Consider the following 25,070-nt stretch of genomic DNA (forward strand, 5'->3'; position numbering starts at 1 on the left):
GCGTTTTTACTTCTTTTACTAGCTGGGCGTTCTGATGAGAAGTATCATCCACTTCTCTTCACAACGCCCAGCTTCTGGCAGTGCAGACACAGCGTGTTCTCGAGAGATCACGCTGTGTCGTCACTCACAGGTCCTGCATCGTGTCGGACGAGCGAGGACACATCGGCACCAGAGGCTACAGTTGATTCTGCAGCAGCATCAGCGTTTGCAGGTAAGTAGCTACATCGACTTACCTGCAAACGCCGATGCTGCTGCAGAATCAAATGTAGCCTCTAGTGCCGATGTGTCCTCGCTCGTCCGACACGATGCAGGACCTGGGGCAGGAAGTGAGTGACGTCACAGCGTGATCTCTCGAGAACACGCTGTGTGTCTGCACTGCCAGAAGCTGGGCGTTGTGTGAGAAGTGGATGATACTTCTATACACAACGCCCAGCTAGTAAAAGAAGTAAAAACGCCCAGATGTACATACACAATACACGCCCAGTTGTACTTTAACTTTAAACACGCCCAGTTGTACTTTAGAAAGCCTCATTTACATAAATATAAAAATGGTCATAACTTGGCCAAAAATGCTCGTTTTTAAAAAAACAACAAAAAACACGTTACTCTTATCTACATTGCAGCGCCGATCTGCTGCAATACGAGATAGGTGTTGCAAAATCTGGTGACAGAGCCTCTTTAATTCTTTTAATCTTTCCTCATAACCTAGATTCTCCATGCCCCTTTGTTGCGGTTTGTATTTTTTCCAACTCCAGGGCATCCTTTCTATGAACTGGAGCCTAGAACTGAACTGCATATTCTAGATGAGGCCTCACTAATGCTTTGTAAAGTGGTAATATTACATCCCTGTCCTGTGAGTCCATGCCTTTTAATACACGACAATATCTTGCTGGCCTTAGAAGCAGCGGTTTGACATTGCATGCTGATATTTAGTTTACGATCTACAAGTACAACCAGATCCTTTATCCACAGGGCAGATCTGGCGGACATCCCACACCAGTGACACTTACAATCAGCGACAGTGACAAAGGCCGTGGGTCGGCCGAAACGTCCTACCAAGTCGCTCATTTCCACAATACAACCATTTTTAGTTGCAGTTGCAATAAAAGCGAAATTTATTTTGCATCTTGATCTAATTTGTACCTTCTCAACAAGTGACTCCCCTCTTGTGTTCTTTGGCTGTCACATTTAAGGGGGGGGGGGGGTGTCTTGGTTTCTCCTCTACAGGGGTGAGATGAGCAAGTGCACATCTAAAAATCACCCCATGCGCCAAATCAGAAGTGTTTAGCTCCTCAGTTCTGGTGATTATGTAAAGATATATGTTTATGGAGAAATAGGCAGAAGTGGCATGTATGAACTCTGCACATCCTAGACTTTTAGGAGGTGTGTGTGTATGAGGTTTTGCTTGGGTAAGACTTTTAGCCACAAACATTACTTTTCTGCATTTTTTTTTTTTTTACAAGACCTAATAGTTTGATGTAAAATTGCATCAGACACCAATGAGTGCTGGGTCGCATGTTTAGATTTGCTAAGTTTTTTTTAAATTAACCTCTTCCCGCTCTAGGACGTATGGGTACATTACGGCTGACAAGGTTTGTGCAATTTGGCGTTTTGGTACGCCACGTGCATGTTGCAGGTTCAGCAGTTGAGGCTACACTGATCACAGCAAGAGCCAGTTGTAATACACAGCAGGGCTCCTACTGCAACTGCCGGGATTAGAGATAGCTCCGATCCCAACCGTTTAACCCCTTAGATACCGAAATCAATAGCGACCGTGGCATTTAAGTGGTTTACAGAGGCAGGGCGCGCTTTCTCTGTACCCCAACGGCCCCACGCATGAGATTGCGAGGTGCCGATAATTGCTTTGGCAACCAGGAAGCCTATTAATGGCCTCCTGGTCTGCCATGTACAGAAGCCTATTAGGCAGTGTGCCCAAATCGCAGTTTTTTGTCAACACATGGAGTATTGTTTTACTCGGGAGAAATTGATGAACAATTGTGGGTTGCTTTTCTCCTATCGTTTTTGTTAAAATAAAATTGAGTAAAACTACATATTATTTTCACAGCCCAATTATAATTAATTTACTTAAAGAGGCTCTGTCACCAGATTATAAGTGCCCTATCGCCTACATATTCTGATGGGCGCTGTAATGTAGATCACAGCAGTGGTTTTTATTTTGAAAAACGATCATTTTTGAGCAAGTTATGAGCAATTTTAGATTTATGCTAATTAGTTTCTTAATAGACAACTGGGCGTGTTTTTACTTTTTACCAACTGGGCGTTGTAAAGAGAAGTGTATGACGCTGACCAATCAGCGTTATACACTTCTCATTGTTCCAGCCCATTGTTACAGTGTGACTGTGCAGTGAAAGAAGCTGGGCTGGAACAATGAGAAGTGTATGACGCTGATTGGTCAGCGTCATACACTCCTCTGTACAACAGCCAGTTGGTAAAAAGTAAAAACACTCCCAGTTGTCCATTAAGAAATGAATTAGCATAAATATAAAATTGTTTATAACTTGGTCAAAAATGATCGCTTTTCAAAATAAAAACCACGGCTGTTATCTACATTACAGCGCCGATCAGATTATGTAGGAGATAGGCTACTTATAATGTGGTGACAGAGCCTCTTTAAACACCTGTGGGGTCAAAATGCTCCCAACAACCCTAGATAAATTAGTTGCGAATTGTAGTTTCCAATTGTAGTTTTTTTCAGGATGTTTATGTTTTGGCACCTCAAAAATAAAATGGTGCCTGGTAAACATCCGAATAAAAAGGAGACGCCAAAATCTACTAAGGTGTTCCTTTTTTTCCCGGAGGCCTGTGTTGGAGTCAAGCAGTACACTAGGGCCACATGTGGGATATTTCTAAAAACACGGTGCGTTTTTCTGTAAACACATGCTGTCTAACTGTAAATTGTTTTTGCACATTTTGTTTTTTTTCAAATATTTGTACATTTCACCACGAACTTGTCCACTTTGCGTGCGTAAAAAAACGCAGCGTCGTTTTTACGCACGTTATGTCATCCGTATCTCACGCGTTTTTTTACGTCAACAAAAAAAAAACTGGAGGTATATCTCTTTTTCTCATTATTTCTTTAGAAACTGTTGCGTGAATCACGGACAGCACACGGATGTGTGTCCGTGCGCTGTCCGTGATTTTCACGCACCCATTGACTTCAATGGCTGCGTGATGTGCAAAAAACGCACAAGTATAGGACATGTAGTGGGTTTCCCGCAGCGGACACACACAGTGAAAAACACTGAATGTCTGAAGGGCCCTATTGAATTGCACAGGTCCGTGTGACATCCGTTGTTTTAACGCGTGTAACACGGACGTGAAATACGCTTGTGTGAATAAGGCCTAGGAGTTAAACTTCCTAAGACTGGGTTTGAATACATTGAGGGGTGCAGTTTCTAAAATGGGGTGATTTATGGGGGGGGGGGGTAACAATATATAGGCACTTGAAGCCACTTCAAAACTGAAGTGGTGCCTAAAAAAAACAAAAAAAACAGGCTTTGCTAATTAGTTGAAAATGTGAAAAACTGCTATTAAATTGCCATAAAACGCTAACAAAATTTAAATTAAATAAATCTACTACTTAAAGATGACATGTAGTAAACACTATGAATTTACTAATTTGAAAAGTAAAAGAATTACTTGGATTACCACAAATTAAGATGTCAGATTTGAAAAATAGGGCTGCATCAAAAAAAAAAAAAAAAAAAAAAAGTCAGCAGTTTTGAGGCAATACATGGATGGGTCAGGGTAATGTAAACGCACATCTTGTTCTGGTCATGTAAATTTAATGACGAAAAAAAAATAAAAAAATTAAAACATAAAATCGATGTTTAAATTCCCCGAGCGCCGCGGTCGCAAGTGCCATTGAGGCTGACACTTTATGTGGGAGTGCTCCTGACTTCTCCTTACTACTCGCTACCAGCCCGCCCCTATGCTGATTGGCGGCTTCAGCGGTCTGCTAATTGGCTCATGGGCTCTCAGCCCATACGAGGTATGAGCCCTGATCGCGTCACAGGAATTCACTGTGCTGCGATCAAATGAGGGTCTTCCCTCTCAGTCTCCCTCCTTTTATGCCATGATCAGCGCATAGAGCGGGGCAGTCTGTTGCAGTCTATCCCCCTGCTCCTGATCACACAGTAGCAGTGCCTGTGCGATCAGCATGACTAGTATGCTCATCACGATGCAGCTACTGCCTGCCACTCATTATGAGCATACTCGTCATTAATAGTGAAGTTGTAATGAGCGCTTTTTCAAAAAAAATGCGACAGAAAAAAAAAAAAGAAGACATTTTTATTACAAAAGTTATTTAATTGTGCTGTAAAAAATTTTTAAAATATTAAAATGTGCTATAAATTAGGTATCGCCGGAATCGTACTGACCCGCAGAATAAAGTGAACATGTAATTTATAAACGCATGCTGAACACAGTTTAAAAAATAAAAAAAATGCTATGCCAGCATTGCTGTTTTTGGTCACCTTGCCTCCCCCAAAAAAATAAAAGGATAAAAACTGATCAAAAAGTCACATGTACCCCAAAACGGTACCAATTAGGCTGGATTCACACGAGCACATTACGTCCGTAATGGACGGAACGTACTTCGGCCGCAAGTCCCGGACCGAACTCAGTGCAGGGAGCCGGGCTCCTAGCATCATAGTTATGTACGTCACTAGGAGTCCATGCAACTACTGTCCTGTACTGAAAACAGGATTACAGTACGGGACAGTTGTCCTGCAGCGAGGCAGGGACTCCTAGCGTCGTACATAACTATGATGCTAGGAGCTCGGCTCCCTGCAGTGTGTTCGGTCCGGGACTTGCGGCCAAAATACGTTCCGTCCATTACGGACGTAATGTGCTCGTGTGAATCCAGCCTAATAACTACAGCTCGTTTCGCATAAAAAAAAAACAAAAAAAAAAACAGCCCTCATACCACTAAGGCCGAATTTACACGAGCGTGTGCAAAAGGTCCATAACAGCTCCGTGTGTCAGCCCCGTATGATGCGCGGCTGCCATCATTATGACACTGTTTATGTTTATATGTTTGTAAACAGAAAAGTACGTGGTGCTTTTCGGTTTTCATTCATACTTTTTACTGCTGTTGCGCGAATCACGCGCGTCCCACGGAAGTGCTTCCGTGTGCTGCGCGTGATTTTCACGCACCCATTGACTTCAATGGGTGCGTGATGCGTGAACAACGCACAAATATCGGACAGGTTGTGAGTTTTACGCAGCGGACACACGCTGTGTGAAACTTACGTAAAGTCTGCACGGCCCCATAGAGTAACAGAGTAACATGTGCAGGCCCGAGGGGGAACGTTTCTTCTGTTTCACGAGGCGATTTATCAAGGCCCTAAAATTAGGGAACCAGGAAGGGGAGGGCCCAAACATCTGCTGAAAGCGCGGGTGCCCTATTATACCAGGGCAACACTTCCTAGCAATATTCCCCGAACTGCAAAAGTGCGGAGTGTGGACCAAAAGGGGGATAAGAAAGGAAACCATTTATCAGTGCGACACTGGCCTGTGCGGAAAGGATTGCTTCACAGCGTAACACACATCTATGGATTATTTTATTGTTTGTTTTTTTACCCCATTATTATACCAACAGACTATGCCCCTGATGTGCTCTGCCCAGCTTACATATGCCCCCACATTATAAACTGAAATACCAGTAAAACTCCAAACAAAACTACTACCAAGCAAAATCCACGCACCAAAAGGTCCCTTCTGAACCCTGCAGCGTGCCGATTTCCAGCCCAGCTTCTTTCACTGCAAAGTGTGATTGTGCACAGTGTGAGGGTATGTTCACACACCGTGCATTCAGGCGTAATTCGGGCGTTTTACGCCTGAAAAAAATCGCCCCTAAGACGCCTACAAAAATCTGCCCATTGCTTTCAATGGGAATTACGATGTTCTGTTCCCACGAGCCTTTATTTTACACGTCACTGTCAAAATACGGCGCGTAAAATGACGGCTCGTCAAAAAAAGTGCATGACACTTCTTGGGACATTTTTTTGAGGAGTTTTTCATGGACTCCATTGAAAAACAGCTCCAAAAACGGCCGTAAAACATGCAGCGAAAAATGCGAGTTGTTAAAAAAACGTCTGAAAATCAGGAGCCGTTTTCGCCTGAAAACAGCTCTGAATTTTCAGACGTTTTTGTCACTACGTGTGAACATACCCGGATTGTGCAGTGAAAGAAGCTGGGCTGGAACAATGAGAAGTGTATGAGGCAGATTGGTCAGCCTCATACACTTCTCTTTACAACGCCCAGTTGGTAAAAAGTAAAAACACGCCCAGTTGGTCATTAAGAAACTAATTAGCATAAATCTAAAATTGCTCATAACTTGTTCAAAAATGATCGTTTTTCAAAATAAAAACCACGGCTGTTATCTACATTACAGCGCCCATCAGATTATGTAGGAGATAGGGCACTTATAATCTGGTGACAGAGCCTCTTTAAGAACACAGCCTGTTTTGGCCATAAAGAGGCTCTGTCACCACATTATAAGTGCCCTGTCTCCTACATAAGGAGATCGTTGCTATAATGTAGGTGACAGTAATGCTTTTTATTTAGAAAAACGATTTTTACCATGTTATGAGCGATTTTAGCTTTATGCTAGTTTCTTAATGCTCAAGTGGGCGTGTTTTTACTTTAGACCAAGTGGGCGTTGTACAGAGGAGTGTATGACGCTGACTAATCAGTGACCAATCAGCGTCATGCACTTCTCTCCATTCATTTACTCAGCGCATAGGGATCCTGCTAGATTAGTATGTGCTGTCTTAGGCCTGATTTACACGAGCGTGTGCGTTTTGCGCGCGTAAAAAACGCCGCGTTTTGCGTGCGCAAAAGGCACTTGACAGCTCCGTGTGTCATCCGTGTATGATGCGCGGCTGCGTGATTTTCGCGCAGCCGCCATCATAGAGATGAGGCTAGCCGACGTCAGTCACTGTCCATGGTGTTGAAAGAGTTAACTGATCGGCAGTAACTCTTTCAGCACCCTCGACAGTGCATTCCGATCACCATATCGAGTAATCTGTTTAAAAAAAAAAAAAAAGAGGTTCGTACTTACCGAGAACTTCCCGGCCGTTGCCTTGGTGACGCGTCCTTGGTGACGCGCCTCTCTTGACATCTGGCCCCACCTCCCCTGATGACGCGGCAGTCCATGTGACCGCTGCAGCCTGTGCTTGGCTTGTGATTGGCTGCAGCTGTCACTTGGACTGAATTGTCATCCCGGGAGGTCAGACTGGAGGAAGAAGCCGGGAGTTATCGGTAAGTCAGAACTTTTTTTTTTTAAACGTTCACGTATATTGGAATCGGAAGTCACTGTCCAGGGTGCTGAACCAGTTTAACTCTTTCAGCACCCTGCACAGTGACTGTCTCCTGCCGGGTTCGGTCAAAACAAGTTCGGCCGAACCCGGTAAACTTCGGTCATCTGTAAGACACTCCGTTCGGATGTTTGTAAACAGAAAAGCACGTGGTGCTTTTCTGTTTACATTCAGTTTGACAGCTCTTGCGCGAATCACGCAGTTCGCACGGAAGTGCTTCCGTGCGACTTCCGTGGTTTTCACGCACCCATTGACTTCAATGGGTGCGTGATGCGCGAAAAACTCAGAATTTTAGAACATGTCGTGAGTTTTACGCAACGCACTCGTGCTGCGCAAAATTCACGCATCGTCTGCACTGCCCCATAGAGTAATATAGGTGCGTACGACACGCGTGAAAAGCACGCTCGTATATTACGCTCGTGTAAATGAGGCCTTATACTGACACATTAACGTTACTGAAGTGTTTGGAAGGAGTGTCTATTCACTGTCTAGCCAGGACGGGATGTCTATTCACAATCTTTTTTATGCTTGAAAAAAGTCCTGTTGGACTGTAACGTCACACGGGTGAAAAAACGCTGATGCTTTTTGGAAGTGCTGCCTCTGTCCATTTTTTGTCTGCCTGATATTGAGGACCATGGACCAGGTCCAATTGAGGCGTGCACCCACCTGCAGTCCAGTGCTGTGGAAACTATTTGTTTTTGGTATTCACAATCCCGGCACTTTGCTAACGTTTCTGTGGTACTTACAGCAGAGCAAGCGTAATCTCGCAAGATCACACTGTAAATGACAGGTTACAGTGAGATTACGCTTTGATTTACAGCGTGATCTCGCTTTGCTCTGCTGAAAGCCCCACACAAACGTTACTGAAGTGTCGTGATTGTGAATAGCCATCCCGTCCTGGCTGGAAGGAATGTCTATTCACTGTCTAAACACTTCAGTAACGTTAATGCGTCAGTATAAGACAGCACATACTGATCAAGCAGGATCCCTACGCGCTGAGTAAATGAATGCAGAGAAGTGTATGACGCCGATTGGTCAGCGTCATACACTCCTCTGTACAACGCTCACTTAGTCTACAGTAAAAACACGCCCAGTTGGGCAATGAGAAAGTAATTCGCATAAATCTAAAATTGCTCATAACGTGGTAAAAATAGATCCTTTTTGTAAATAAAAAGCACTGCTGTCACCTACATTATAGCGCCGATGATCTTATGTAGAAGATAGGGCACTTATAATGTTGTGACAGAGCCTCTTTAAGGACACAGCCAATTTTTTCAAATCTGACATGTGTCACTTTATATGGAAATAACACTGGAATGCTTTTATGTATCCAAGCGATTCTGAGATTGTTTTTTCGTGACACAATGTACTTTATGTTAGTGGTAAAATTTGGTTGATATATTCAGTGTTTATTTGTGAAAAACCACAAAATTCGGAGAAAATTTGCAAAAATTAGCATTTTTAGAAATTTAAATGTATTTGTTTGTAAGAAAGATAGTAATAGCACACAAAATAGTTACTATAACATTTCCCATATGTGTACTTTATGTTTGCATCATTTTTTTTAAAGTATTTTTATTTTTCTAGGACATTACAAGGCTTAGAACTTTAGCATCAATTTCTCACATTTTCAAGAAAATTTCACAAGGCCATTTTTTCAGAGACCAGTTCAGTTCTGAAGTGGCTTTGAGGGCCTTATATATTAGTAAGTCCCCATAAATCACCCCATTTTAAAAACTAGACTCCTCAAAGCATTCATAACAGCATTCAGAAAGTGTTTTAACCCTTTAGGCGTTTCACAAGAATTAAAGCAAGCTAGAGGGGAAATTTAAAAGTTTCATTGTTTTTGCCAAAATTCATTGGTGATAAAAAAAAATTTCAGTAAAACAGAAGGTTTTACCAGAGAAACGCAACTTAATACGTATTGCCTAGATTCTGCAGTTTTTTTTTGTTTTTTTTTTAAATATCCCACATGTGGCCCTAGTGTGCTACTGGACTGAAATAGAGGCCTTAGAAGCAGAGGAGCACCTAGTGGATTTTGGGGCCGCCTTTTTTAGAATATATTTTAGGCACCATGTCAGGTTTGAAGAGGTCTTGGGGTGCCAAAACAGTGGAAACCCCCCAAAAATGACCCAATTTTGGAAACTCAAGAAATTTATCTAGGGGTATAGTTAGCATTTTGACCCCACAGTTTTACTGAACTTATTGGAATTAGTCTGTAAAAATGAAAATCTACTTTTTTCTAAAACAAAAAACTTAGACATTTTTCATTTTTACAAGGAATAAATGAGAAAAAGCACCCCAACATTTGTTAAGCATCTTCTCCAGATTACGGCAATGCAACATATGTGGTAATAAACTGCTGTTTGGACCCACGGCAGGGCTCACAAGGGAAGGAGCACCATTTTGATTTTGGAGAACAGATTTTGCTGGAATAGTTTTCAGTGATTGGTAGTCTACGGTTGCCATAGAAACCATCAGAACCCCCGCGGCTGCCGATGGTTGCCATTAGAAACCATAGAGTGCGATCTAATCGCTTAGAGCGATGGCTGCATTTAAGGGGGGTAATCGGCCGGTACGGAGCCTAGCTCCGGTCCTGGCCGTTAGCTGTTTGTCACAGCGGACATCGTGCTCTAACACCCGCACCCACCATCATGGTTGCCGACAGGCTAGAAGACACTTCGATGCAGCGATCGCTGCATCTAAGGAATTAATCGGCCGGATCGGAGCCTAGCTCCGGTCCTGGCCGTTACATCGGGGTGTCGGACAGCCGATAACCGCTGTGATTGGTCCCCTGCCGTCTTACTGTGCCGATCAACTGTCATAAACAGTTGACGGCACAGTTCTGTCACCCTGTCCTTTGACGGGGTGACAGTTTTTAGCCAGGACGCACCGGTACGTCCCAGGGGGCCTTAAAGGACGTACCGGTGCGTCCTGGTGTGGTAAGGGGTTAAATACTGAATGTATCGAGCAAATTTTGCCAATGTGTCACGAGAAAACAATCTCAGAATCGCTTGGATAGGTAAATGCATTCCCAAGTTATTACCACACAAAGTGAAACATGTCGGATTTGAAAAACGAGGCTGTCAGGAAGGTCAAAAGTGGCCAAAGCGGGTAGGGGTTAATAGGTGAAAGAAAGCAGTTTTTATTTTATAACAGCATAAACATCATAAATGACGCTATAAATTTGTTATTACGTTCGTGACGATACGGATTATGTATATTTTATGTATTGAGACTTATTTTAGTGTTTAATGTAAAAAATGTTTGTGTATTTTTTTTAAACTTTAATGTACTGGCATATATCTATATGCCAGTACATTAGCCGGTTTACTAATAATACACAGGTAGTTGTTAGGACATACCAAAGTATGCCCTAACAATAGGAAATATTGTCAGACAGCCCTCGGGTCCTTCAAAGGACCCTGGGCAGTCTGCCCATATATGGTATGTCCCTCGATCCAAAGGGCATCCCCCTTTTTACCTTCCCCTTGAATTCTGCGGTCAGCTTTGATCGCAGAATTCAAGGGAATAGCAGCGGAGATGAGGTTTCTCTGATCTCCACCGTTAGAGCGGGGCTGCCGCTGTGTAATACAGCCATTGTGCCGCTTCTGACAATAAGTTTGCGCCTGCGATCAGCATAAGGGGATGCGGCATAGGCACTGTATACAGATCATGGGGGTATTTTGTAGTGTGCCTGCCATGTTCTCGGTCTTCAGTGCCGGCAATCAGTGAAAATCCCATGGACTTCGCACGCACACTTGTCAGGACTCAGGAGCGGGGGAACTGCTGTACTATACATGCATCACACAGCCGCAGACCCGCTCTGACCAAATTCATGTCTTACTATACTTAGCCGTGTGGCCGCACAGCTTAGTATCGATATACATGAATTAACGGTATTGGACCGTTTGAGGGTGCACGGTATCGAAATTTCGATGCATCGTGCAACCCTACCGCCAGAATTTTTATTTCACTGTGAATACTAGTATTTACTAAAACAGACATGTCAGGGGAGGTGACAGGTCCTCTATAAATGAACCTTGGATTATTTGGAGAAGTAACACTAGTTAATAAAAACAGCCTTTATATTTATTTGTTCAAAAACTATGTATTTAAAATGTTTAAAAAAATCTTGCAGCACTCCGGTAGCCCAAAAAAATTAAGTGGTTTTATTCAGTCAACATAAATGTGACGTGAGAGGTCCTATTGTTGGACTGAAACGTCGCATTTATGTTGACTGAATCACCTTCCTAAATATAATTCTTAAACTTTTTGAGATACAGCGGCTTTGGATTCTGTATACAGAGCTGCTGTATCGTTCACCAAGACCTGAATCCGTCAGGTCCACGGGACTGACGGGTTCAGCGACAGAGGGTCCCAAGTGTCTGACACGCAGGATCCACCTGTAAATCGATGATATCTAAGTTATGAACTTAGATGTGATCTTTAACAGAATCTGTCAGTTCCACAGACCTGAAAAATACAGGATTCAGTGCAAGATACTTCTGCTCTGCATATAGAATACAAAGCAGCTGTATCTCAAAAAGTAAAATAATTTTTAAATAAAACGTAATTAGGAAGTCGCACCAATGCACAATAATTTGTAATTTTTTTTTTTATTTTTTTTTTTAAAACACGTCAAAAGACTTTAAATAACAGACAAACAGGGAACATTGGTGCCTACCAGTTGCGTGAACGAAGAGGGCATGAAAGTGAGCTGTGCAACATCGCCTAAAGAAGTTGATGTACTCTTCAATGTAATGGTTGGCTGGCTAACCTCAAGAGGTTTAGTCGCAGGAGGTCTTGATGGTGCTACGTGCAGTTGATTCACGGTGCTTGAAAAAGTTGATGTAAAGCTTCTTAAAGTTGGTATAGGTGCAGCTGTAAACTGATTTAGAATATCCATATTCAAGGCACAGTCTCCTCTCTGCTTGTAAAAAATAAATAATTAAAGTTTGATGTTCACATCCATTAACAGCTTAAAGTCATTGTTCACTTTTTAACACCATATCATTTCCATGTCCAAAATTCTGTACGGACAAATTTCTTAACATATTTACAGCAGTCAGTTTTTTTTTGTTTTTTTTTTTATACAGAGTTCCAAATCCCCTGCATAGACCTAGATGTAAAAGAGAACATGCTTGCTTGCCTTTTTAACAATTTTATTACAATGGTCATGTGATGGACTTGTTGAAATTGACTTGTGAAAAACCAAAAAATAAAAATGAGGAAAGCTGCCAATGAGAATTGGCAAACAGGGGTCACAGGCCCCCTGTTCTTCCAATCCCAATTAGTGAGGGTCCCAGAGGCAAGAACCACACCTATCAAACATTCAAGGCATATCCTGCAGATCTGCTATAAATGGTCGGAAAAAAAAAACCTTTAACTTCTTAAGCCACCTGGACGCAACTAAATATCATGGTTTGGCTTACATTAAGCCAGAATGAAGTTCAGTTACGTCATGGTGATCCGTGGGCACAGGAGCGGTGTTCGAGGGATCATCACGGGAGCCTGGTGTTAACTGACTGATTTAAGTGATTTGACAGATAGAGGGGGTTGCCTGTCACTCATCCACGGCCAGCAAACGCAGCCTCATTTATCTAATCTGACATGTGGTAATAACTGGATGCTTTTACTTATCCAAGTGATTCGGTGACTGTTTTTTCGTGACACATAAGATGGTGTTCTGACCTTATAGTCTCTGCTTCCCATATCAATGAAGAGATTGTTCTCCCGTCTCTTTACAATTCTGGCAATGTTGTTTTTGTTTTTTTGTACTAAGTTCACCATGCGGTATAAATGACTTGACTTTATTCTGCTAGTCGATGCGATTATGATGATATCAAATTTAGATTTTGCTACCTTTACACAATAAAAACATTAACAAAAAAAATAATGTTTTTGTTTTGCCATACTCGACGAGCCATAACCTTTTTATTTTTCCATCGACTGAGCTTTTTTTGCGGGACAAGTTGTAGTTTTTATTGGTACCATTTTGGGGTAAATGCTAAATTTTTGATCCCTTTTTCCCATATTTTTAGGAGGCAAGAAGACAAAAAAAGTGTGTTATAACTGTCAGTATTGCAACAATCTTCCATGCATGGCGGACCAAAAGGCCTCCGATTGCTATAGCAACTCATGAGCATCCCGCGATCTGTCAACTTATTAGAGGGGTTTTGCCATCAGAGACATATCCATATAAATGTCAGATAGATGCGGGTCCCACCTCGGGGATCCGCACCTATCTCTAGAACGGGGCCCCCTAAACCGGAAGCAGTTACGGAAGCAGCGTAGCATGCAAGCTATGCAGTTTCTGTAGTTCATGGTCGGAAATCACGTTATTCAGCCACAACACAGAGTGGTAGAACAGAGTTTAGGGGGCCTCGTTCTAGAGACAGGTGCGGGTCCCAGAGGTGGGACCCGCATCTGACATTTTTGACATATCCGGTGTACAGTATAAGTCATAAATGTCTCTGATAGGATAACCCCGTTAAATGTTGCAGTTACTATTGATCGTGACATCTAAGGTGTTAAACGGACGCTCCCCCTATTGGTCCGGTGGTCATGTGACTGGTCACATTATCGCCGTGACGCCAGTAGTTAGAGGCTGCTTCTGGGTCTAACTAGACCCAGAACAGCCCCAACAGTAATAGTCACTAATTACACAGCCTAATTTCACGGCCTAATTCAGCAAAAACCTGTGGCATCAAAATGCTCACTATACCCCTAGATAAATTCTTTTAGGACTGTTTCCCAAATGGGGTCACTTCTGGGGGGTTTCCACAGTTTTGGTCCCTCAGGGACTCTGCAAATGCGACATGACACCCAATCCAGCAAACTTGAGCTCCAAAAGCCAAATAGCGCTCCTTCCCTTCTGCCGTGTATCCAAAACAGCCGTTTATTACCACATATGGGGTATTGCCGTAATCAAGAGAAATTGCTTTTTCTTCTTTTTGCCTTGTAAAAATTGATAATTTTTACATTTATTGGAAAAAATTTTGATTGTCATTTTTACAGACTAATTCCACTAAATTCAGCAAAAAACAAACAAACTGTGGGATTAAAATACTCCTTATACCCCTCTATAAATTTGTAGTAGGCCAAATGGTGTATTTTTTGGAGGGTGGTTTCCAATGTTTTGGCCCCACAAGACCTCTTCAAACCTGACATGGTGCTTAAAATATATTCTAATAAAAAGGAGGCCCCAAAATCCTCTAGGTGCTCCTTTGCTTCAGAGGCCTGTGCTTCAATTCATTAGCACAAAAGGTCCCTACGTGGGGTATTTCTAAAAACTGCAGTATCTGGGCAACAAAAATTGAGTTGCATGTCTCGAGTAAAACCTTCTGTGTTACAGAAAAGAAATGGATTTTCTGACCCCAAAATTATTATTTTTTTAAAAATTGATTTGTAAATTTCACCTCTACATTGCTTTAATTCCTGTGAAACACCTAAAGGGTTAAGAAACTTTCTGAATGCTGTTTTGAATACTTTGAGGGGTGCAGTTTTTAAAATTAGGTGACTTATGGGGGTTTCTCATATATAAGGCCCTTAAAGCCACTTCAGAACTGAACTGGTACCTATAAAAATAGGTTTTGGAAATTTTCTTGAAGAGGTGAGAAATTGTAGCTAAATTCTATTCTACAGGATAGGTCATCAGTATATGATCGGTGCGGGTCAGACACCCGCACCGATGAGCTGCCAGATGTTGTTTCGAACGTTATGCAGTAGTTGGAGCCGGAAGCAAATGGCTCTGACCACCGCATAGAGGCTGTTCTGCAGAACTGCAGCTCTGCTACTATTCACAAATCACAAAAGTGGAAAAAAACAAAACAGTTTTTTCATGGCTGTTTTACATCAGTGTGTCCCAAAATTGTAATGAATTTTATGGCCATTTGACCGATTTTAACCTCCATTTGCCATCAGTTTTTCATGGCCGTTGGTAAAAAAAAAAAAAAAGAAGGAAGATGGATTTTGTTAGTTTTTTTTTGTCCCAAACGCCTGAGATCACCAGTGCCCATGTAGATAGTACTACAGTGCCCATGCAGATAGCGCCAAACCCCCACTGGTTGCATTGCGCCACCCCCCCCCACTGCCTGCAGGTAGCACCACCCCACCACCATTAACTGCAGATAGCACCACACCCAAACCCCCCACTGCCTGTAGATAGCACCACACCCAGGGGATTGTCGTGTAGGGATGCCTACAGGGGGGATGTGGTTGGCGCTATCTACAAGGAGGGGGGTGTATTCTAGGCATCTCAAAGCCCCGGCAGACATGAAAGTGCAGCGCAGCTCACAGTGAAGTGGCACTGTACACATTAAACCCCGTTCCAGGCTGCCATTTATATACGGGACAACTGCACGGGGCATCGACTTATGGAACGTATATAGCCATATGGCTGTCGTGTAGGGGTAAATAGTGAAAGTGAAATTACTTGTTTATGTTTGAATGGAATTAGCAAGGCAATGTTTTGCCACTTTGACTATATTTTTAAATTGACCGTCACAGAAAATATAAGATGTGCGTAATAAATTTTATTTGCCCTTTACAAAATTATTCAAAACAAATATTCCACGGCTGATATGTAAAACAGAAGATGTAGACAAGAGTTACCTGTGCAATGCCAATCATAGCAAGAACAACATAAAGTTCTTCCTTTGTAAGTTTCCCAGGAGTGGTCTTATTCGCAATTGCCCAAATTTGCCCTAAAGTTTCCCGAGGAAGCCCAGAAGACAGAAGAACTGGATACAATTTGGCTGTATCGATTCCGGATGTGGAAAGTGTTGTTTCCAAAATACTTTTGTAAAGATCTATTCGAAAAAAAAAAAAAAAAGTTTAAAATACACATCACATGTACTGCTATTATTTCATATAAAGCATGAATTCATTCTGAAAAATCAGATCCAAGAAAAGTGGAAGTAAAAATTAAATGGAAATACCTGGCACAAGACTGTCATTGTAAATCCAAGGCGGCAGCATTGGCTCAATGGCTTCCGGTTTTGAAAACATTGTAACATTTGCTGGTTCAATGAATAAAAAAAAAAAACCACGCACAATTAGATAGTCCTTCCTCACGTACAAGTTTTTACAATATTTGGTATTCTCATTTTTACTCGACAGCAAAATCAACCACATGGTATACTTTTTTATTTTTTTTACTGGAGGCCCCAGTATAGAAATTGTAGTAGTAGGATTTTCTAGATATAGAGACGTATACCACCTTGTTTTTGCCACCTGAGGCCTAATGCCAGTTGCACACGACCGATGTGCCACTCGGGCCGTTTTTAACGGCATCCGATAGTCTTCACGAACCCACACACTTTAGAGGGTGAATAGGGCCTGTGAAAACTGACCAGATTCTCCGATCCGTGGAAAGATAGGACATGTCCTATCTTTCCACGGATCACTGACAGGACTCAGCCGATGCACACGGTCGGGTGCATGAGGCATAAGTGTGTTTCATTTGTAACTGCATTACCTGTTTTTCGGGCATGCAATACAGGTGGTGGGTGCATTTTTGCATCTCTGGAAAACCCATCCAAATTTCCCCTAATGGCTTCCATTGCATCATCTCTGCATTTTTCAGTGGTCTAGGGGAAAAAAAATAAAAATTGCACAAAATTACAACTCCTATTAAAACAGTTTTCCTTACATAAACCAAATATTATTAAGCTTGGCAATAATAATCAGTGCTTTCCACACTTTTTTTTTCAACTGGTGCCCCAAATTAGTTTCCTAGGCGCTCTAGAGGTTCAAGGCCACACAAGCAACAATTATTGCTGTATTTTACTATGAAGTACAGCAACATTTGCCAAAAGAACACCCCCACTATCTTCTGTGATGAGTACTGTGCAGCTATTGGCTGAATCCACACCACACTGAAGTCACGAGTTGCCCACCCCCTGCACATCTGAGAGCCCTCTGCTACCTTTAAGGCTACATTCAGAAGGGTGTAGTTAACCTCTGGCATGAAAAATTGCAGTTTTCACGTCCGAGGTGCACCCGTGCGGGACGCATTGTCACAGATCCCCCATAGACTAGTCTATGGAGGGATGCATGACACGCAGGAAAATAGGACATGTCCTATTTTTTCACGGACCCTTCACACGCTCCATTGAAACAACTGTCGTGTGAACGGCCCCATTGAAATACATGAGTCCGTGTGGCGGCCGTTGTTTTTTTTTTTTTTAAACTAATTTTATTGAAAATACACAGTGCACAAGGTATGATAAACATAACATTTTGGGTGACATGCAAGAAACCCATTATTTCAATGTAACATAACCATACAAACAACAACCTCGATCTCCGTTACACAATGAGAATAAGATGTGGTACATCCTTTTCTGGTATGTTACTGAGTATAACCATTACATTTATGGGAACAAAAGCAATGCAAATATATACAACCCTGTTATAAATAGTTGTACAATCCAGGACTGATCTCGTCCAACCCCCTATCGAACCTCCCCCCCCCAGTTAGGGCCCGCTACCCCGTCCCTGCTTACTCACTTAAACCCCAAGACTGTTTAGGGAGGACCTGAGGTCACCTACATTAAATGATGCAAGAGGCGATGAGCACCAACTACCCCACACTTCCAGAAATTTATACGGACATCCCCGATGTTTGTATACTAGATTAGCGTAAGGTATTACTGAGTTGAGCACTGATTTCCATTGTGGAACCGTTGGGTGAAGATCTCCCATCCAACGAAGTGCGATAGCCTTCCTGGCCATGAACAGGGTCTCCCGTAGAAATATACCTTCATAGTGTGTCCAGGAGTTCGGTGGGAACAGACCCAACAAACATAGCCCAGGCTCACAGGGGACTCGTTTACCTGTTACTGATGAGAGAAAGTCCGTGACCCCTCTCCAGAATTTAGCTATTACCGGGCAGTGCCACACCATATGGTCAAACTCTGCCCGACCATGCTGACATCTTTTACAACTAGCCGAGGAAGATCTGCCCATATGCAATAGCCTGGTAGGAGTTATATAACATCTATGGATAATATATAGCTGCGTCATTTTATTATTAGCCGCTGGTGAAACCGCAAGATGTGAAGACAATGCATCAAGCCAATCCTCCTCAGTCAGGTTCGGAATCAGCCCCTTCCATCTGAGTTCCACCGCACATCCCGCATGTGCTAACCTTTGATACAGCAGGAACGTGTAGACTACTGATATCAGGCACCGCGGGCCCTGTGTTTGAAGCACCCCTATAAGGGGTAGGGAAGATATCAAAGTCTGAGCGTGTCTGAATTGGGCCCTGAGAGAGTGGTGCAGCTGTACACATCTAAATGTATCCCTCTCTGGCACCTGGAATGTATCTTGTATCTCCCTTGCTGATAACGCGTGTCCATCTCCATTACTCAAATGTTTCATTTGTGTCACCTCTAAACCCTCCCAGAATGCATGATCCTGAAATCCCAAAAAGTGAGGTAACCCATGGTTGGACCACAACGGCAACTCCGCTACCGTATCTTTACATTTCAACAGTGATTTTGCATGAGCCCACACCTGCTTCGCCAGTTTAATCAACGGTAACGTATGCTTAGGGCTAAAATCATGTGGTTCTAAAACAGGCCATAAGACCACTTGTAGACCCTGAAAATGTGAGCCCCACCCACAATTGTTAGAATGGAGAGGCATGAGATAGGACTTACTCCAGTTAACATGCAGGCCCGAAAAACTGCTAAACACCTCCATCAATCTCATAGCCCTAGGTAATGAGGCATTCGGGTTGGCCAGGAACAGCAGCATATCGTCAGCGTAAAGTCCTATGCGGCCCTGAAAGGCCATATCTCTTCGAATCCCTTTAGCCAGGGGCTCTATGGCAAGTGCGAACAATAGGGGGACAATGGGCACCCCTGTCTCGTACCCCTATGAAGCAAAAAGGAGCGGCCGTTGTTTTGATGGCCGTCACACGGATGAGATAGATGCTAGTCTGAATGAGCCCGAAGCGTCTTTCCTGGCATTTGGACCAGAAAGCAGGAGGAATTCGTTGCAAAGGATCTCTAAGCATTATGTGAAAGTGTTTTGGAAATCGTGCAGGCATTTGGAAATATGAATTTGAGGGGCCAATATGAAATAAAGAACAGCCCTACCTTTTTTTAAAACCTGGAACAAAGCAATGAAGCCTGTCAATAGAGCATGTACATCGCATGCATGCTTTAGACTGTCTCCTTTAACGGTGTGCTCTAGAACTCTTGGTCCATGTGCAAGGAATTTCCATTTATTTGTGACTTCAAACTCTCCCAACCTACTGGCTCCTACAAAAACATGGCTACACCTGTCTGACGCTGCTTCCCCTGCTGCTCTATCTTATGGTGATCTACACTTTTTCTCATACCCACAGACCTGGGAACAGGCATGGTATACTTCTTTCACAACTCTGTCACTCACATTCCCCTCTTTTGAGGTCCACACTCACACTTGCAGCCTAAACCAGGAGTGAACAAACATTTATTTGAAAGATTTGTACCTCTTTCCATATTTTGGACCCACTCCTGGTTTTGGCTTCCAAATACCGAAGCAAAATACTGACCAGAATTCTGACGTGTGAAAGAGACCTAATTCCCAACATCCACAGTTTTGCCCTGAAAACACATCTTTTTAGACAGGCCTATCACATTCCCCATTTTGATTCCTTTTCTCCCTCCCCCACCCTATTGCATCAGAACCAGATCCCTTCATTCAACAGTACCCCCCCAAACACTCATTGCACCCTAATGCACTTCCTATCTGTTCATACACAAATACTAACTGGTGACTGACTAATGCAGGTTTACTACACTGTGTGTTTAAAAGTTGGCTGCACCTGCACTTTTTAAATTTTGTGTCACCCCTATTTCCTTATAGATTGTAAGCTGTATAGATTGTAAATTAGTTTTGTCACTATATAACATCTGATATTGTCTGTACATGTTCCCTCTGAATTATAAAGTGCTGCGGAATATGTTGGCGCTATATAAAGATTATTATAGGATGCCAGGAGACAGAACAGTAATGTCATATAGTGAAGCAGTCCCATCCAATACAAGGGCTAACAAAAAGATTCCCTGTACAGCTCACAGCGCTGGGATGTTAAATTACTCTAGTGGGTACATTTCAATTTCTGATAACTCACCTTTTAAAAACAGTAAACAGCGACTGGAGCCATAGGAGGGCTTGTTGTTGCGGAACGAAATGTAGTTCATCACAGTGCCATTTATTGTACCAATTAACGTATTTGGAAAAACAAATATTTGCAGGATGGAATTGGGGAGGGGGGGGGGGGAACAGCGATTCCTCCATTGTTTTTTGGGGTTTGTTTTTATGGCATACACCATGTGGTAAAAACAACATGCTAAACTTTTTTCTGTGGGTCAGTACAATGAGAGATACCAAGTTTATATAGTTTAGTTCTGGTTTTACAAGGACAAAAAAAAAAAAGGTTTAAAATAAACTTTGTTTTGTGTTGCAATATCTTTTATTTTTCTGTCAATTGAGCAGCGTGAGAACTTTTTTTGCGGGGCGAGCAGTAGTTTTTGTTGGTACCGCTTTGGGGTACATAAAATTATTTTATCATTTTTAATTCAATTTTCTTTTGTGGGAGAAGAGGCAACCAAAAGTCAGCGATTCTGGCGTTTTGATTTTTTTGTTCTTTCACTGCACGGGTTAGATGACGTTATAATTGTAATAGTTCAGACTTTAAAGAACATTGCGTAACCAGTTATGGGCGACAGAACACGGCGACAGAAAAAATAAATTTTTAAGAAAGTAATTTTAATGTGCAAAAAGTTGTAACACATAAAAAAGTGCTATAAAATTAGGTATCGCCGGAATCGTACTGACCCGCAGAATGACGTTAACATGTAGTTTATAACACAGTGAACGCTGTATAAAAAAAAAAACTATGCCAGAATTGCTGTTTTTTGGTCACCTTGCCTCTCAAAAAATAGGATAAAAAAATAAATAAAAAAAAAATATAAAAAAAGTCGCATGTACCGCAAAATGGTAGCAATAACTACAGCTCATCCCACAACAAAACAGCCCTCATACCACTACGCCTATGAAAAAATAAAATTAGTTAAGGCTCCAATAAGTCAGGAAATAAAAATATGCGGTTGTGCAGATCAGAGGGGAACATTTTGTCTGTTTTAAGAGGCGATTTATCGGGGCCCTAAAATTAGGGAACCAGGGAGGGCCCAAACATATCTGCTGGAAGCGCCCGTATTATACCAAGACAACACTTCCCAGCAAAATTCCCCAAACTGCAAAGGTGTGGAGTGCGGACCAAAAGGGGGATAAGTCAAGACACCATTTATCAGTGAGACACCGGCCTGTGCAGAAAGGATTGCTTCACAGTGTATTTTATTGTTTTTTTTACCCCATTATTATACCACCTGACTATGCCCCTGATGTACTCTGCCCAGCTCACATATGCCCCCACATTAGAAACTGAAATACCAGTAAAACTCCAAACAAAACTACTACCAAGCAAAATCAACGCTTCAAAAGCCAAATGGCGCTCCCTCCCTTCTGAGCCCTACAGCGTACCCAAACAACAGTTTACTTCCACATATATGGCACCGTCATACCCAGGAGAACCCTTTTAACAATTTGAGGGTCTCTCCAGTGACATAAGCTGAGCACAACATATTTGGCAATGAATTGGGAAAATTAAAAAATTTTACTTTGCACTATCCGCAGCGCATTCATTTATGGAAAAGACCTGTGAGGTGAAAATGCTCATTACACCCCTTAATAAAGGCCTTGAGGGGTGTAGTTTCTAAAATGGGGTCACTTCCCAGGAGTTTCTTTTATTACTTCACATCAGACCCTCTGCAATTGTGAACCAATACTTTATATGTCGCCAAATTAGGCCTCAATTTCATATGGTGCTCTTTCACTCTTGAGTCTTGTTGAATGTCCAGGCAAAAGATTAGTGCCCCATGTAGGGTGATTCTAAAACCGGGAAACAGAATAATATTTAGAGAGCTATCTTGTTATTGTGGCACAAGCTGGGCGCCACATATTGGCAGATCTATGGCAAAAAATCCCATGTGAAAACCTTTAGGGGTGGAGATTCCAAAATGGGGTCACTTCAGGGGGGTTTCCACTGTTTTGGTCCCACAGGGGTTTTGCAAATGCTACATAGCGACCAGAAACCAATCCAGCAAAATCTGTACTCCGAAAGCCAAATGGCGCTCCTTCCCTTCTGAGCCCTGCCGTGTGCCCAAAAATCAGTTTATGACCACATATGGGGTATTGCCGTACTCGGGAGAAATTGCTTTACAAATGTTGGGGTTCTTTTTCTCCTTTATTTTTTGAGAAAATGAAAAATTTTGCACTAAAGCAATGTATTATTGGAAAAAAAATGTTTAATTTCACTGCCCAATTCAAATAAAGTCTATGAAACACCTGTGGGGTCAAAATGCTGAGTACACCCCTAGAATAACTCCTCAAGGGGTGTAGTATCCCAAATGGAGTCCCTTTTGGGTAGTTTCCACTGTACTGGTACCTTAGGGGTTTTGCAAAAGCGACGTGTCATGAAACCAATCCAGCAAAATCTGTGCTCCAAAAGCCAAATGGCACTCCTTCCCTTCTGAGCCCTGCCTTGTGCCAAAACAGCAGTTTTTGACCACATATGGGGCATTTCCGTACTCCAGAGAAGTTGGCGTTACAAACGTTGGGGTTCCGTTTTTCCTTTATTGGTTGAGAAAATTTTGAGCTAAAGCTACGTCTTATTGAAGAAAAAGGATTGTTTTTATTTTCACTGCCCAATTCGAATAAAATTCTATGAAACATCTCTGGGGTCAAAGAGCTCACTATCCCCCTAGATGAACTACCCAGGGGGTGTAGTTTCCTAAATGGAGTTAATTTTTGGGCGTTTTCACTGTTTTGTTCCCTCAGGGGCTTTGCAAATGCGACATGGCCTCCACAAACCATTACTGCTAAATTTAAACTCCAAAAGCCAAAATGCGCTCTTTCCCTTCTGAGCCCTGCAGTGTGTCCAAACAGCCGTTTATTACCACATATGGGGTACTGTTTTACTCGGAAGAAAATGCTTTACAAATGTTGTGGTGCTTTTTCTCCTTTAGTCCTTGTGGAAATGAGAAAACCTTAGCTAAACCTCCATTTTCTTTGAAAGAATGTAGATTTCCATTTTCACTACCTACTTCCAATCATTTCTGCAATAAACCTGTAGGGTGAAAATGCTCACTATACCCCTAGATAATTTCCTTAAGGGGTGTAGTTTCCCAAATGGGGTCACTTTTGGGTGATTTCCACTGTTTTGGCACCGCTAGAGCTCTTCAAACCCGACATGGTGCCTAAAATATAGTCTAATAAAAAGGAGGCCCAAAATCCACTAGGTGCTCCTTTGATTCTGAGGCCTGTGCTTCAGTCCAGTAGCACACTAGGGCCACATGTGGGATATTTCCTAAAACTGCAGAACCTGGCAATAAATATTGAGTTTCTCTAGTAAAACTTTGTGTTACAAAAATAAAATGGATTAAAAATTTATTTCTGCAACAAAAAATGAAATTTGTAAATTTCACCTCTACTTTGGTTTAATTCCTGTGAAACGTCTAAAGGGTTAAGAAACTTTCTAAATGCTGTTCTGAATACTTTGAGGGGTGATGTTTTTAAAATGAATACTTTTCGGGGGATTTCTAATATAGAAGGTCCTAAAAGTCACTTCACAACTGAACTGGCCCCTGCAAAAATAGCCTTTTAAAATGTTCTTGAATATGTGAGAAATTGCTGCTAAAGCTCTAAGCCTTGCAACGTCCTAGAAAAATAAAAAGGATGTTCAAAAAACTATGCCAATCTAAAGTAGACATATGGGGATGTGAATTAGTGACTATTTTGTAAGGTATAACTGCCTGTCTTACAAGCAGATACACTTAAATTGAGAAAAATGCTAATGTTTGCAATTTTTCGCTAAATTTTGGTGTTTTTCACCATTAAATACGGAATGTATCCAGCAAATTCTGCCAGTAACAAAGTCCAATGTGTCACGAGAAAACAATCTCAGAATCGCTTGGATAGGTTTAAAGCATTCCAAAGTTATTACCACATAAAGTGAAACACGTCAGATTTGAAAAATTAGTCTCTGTCAGGAAGCTCAAAAGCGGCCAAAGGGGGAAGAGGTTAATCAACTGTATTTTATTTATTTTTTATTAGTCCCCCTAGGGGACTTGAACCAACAATCGCTTGCATAAATTGTGATTTCTACATACTCCTATTAAGCCCCGCCTCTGGGCTTCATTAGGGCTCCAGGCTGCCACGACAACCCAAGATTGTGTGTGTGTGTGGGGGGGGAGGGGGGGGGGGGTTGCAATGGGACATCAGAGAAGGGCCCCCTTCTTTCTAACGATGCCAATATTGGCTGGTTCAATGGTGTATCAAATTGTTCTATACAGGTCTGCAGCTAGCTCTATATATCCACAGTTAGCATAATAACGCCTATGTGGAGAGTATGAGCTCTACCTCTCCCTAGGGATTTTATTTCAAAATATCAACATAGAAATATACAAAAATGGCTAATGCAATATACAGCTGCTCTTTTAATCACAATTGTCAATAAAATATTATATGCGTAATAGGTGAATATATTAAGGATCTAAATAAAATGTAAATACACTAGCAGTTTGTGAAGTCTAAAGGTGTTCGTTATTTAGACAATTTTGTGGAGGCCCCCCTGCAAAGATGTCTAGCCAACACATGCAACTTCTA

General features: G+C 42.1%; 1 protein-coding gene across 5 annotated transcripts in view; it reads right to left on the bottom strand.

Moving 5' to 3' along the window:
* SYNRG (synergin gamma) overlaps window positions 1–25,070 on the bottom strand; it is a 104,266-nt gene that overhangs the window by 49,251 nt on the left and 29,945 nt on the right. For 3 of the 5 annotated variants that reach the window (XM_075853507.1, XM_075853505.1, XM_075853508.1), the window contains exons 6-9: window positions 16,825–16,936; window positions 16,286–16,366; window positions 15,960–16,156; window positions 12,031–12,276 (exon numbers count right to left, since the gene is read on the bottom strand). In XM_075853507.1, the coding sequence (XP_075709622.1) occupies window positions 12,031–12,276; window positions 15,960–16,156; window positions 16,286–16,366; window positions 16,825–16,936 (636 nt within the window). The remainder of the gene's footprint in view (window positions 1–12,030; window positions 12,277–15,959; window positions 16,157–16,285; window positions 16,367–16,824; window positions 16,937–25,070) is intronic. The other 2 variants (XM_075853506.1, XM_075853509.1) reach the window with 1 other exon arrangement.

This window comes from Rhinoderma darwinii, chromosome 2 (genome assembly GCF_050947455.1).
Source record: "Rhinoderma darwinii isolate aRhiDar2 chromosome 2, aRhiDar2.hap1, whole genome shotgun sequence".
NCBI lineage: Eukaryota > Metazoa > Chordata > Amphibia > Anura > Rhinodermatidae > Rhinoderma > Rhinoderma darwinii.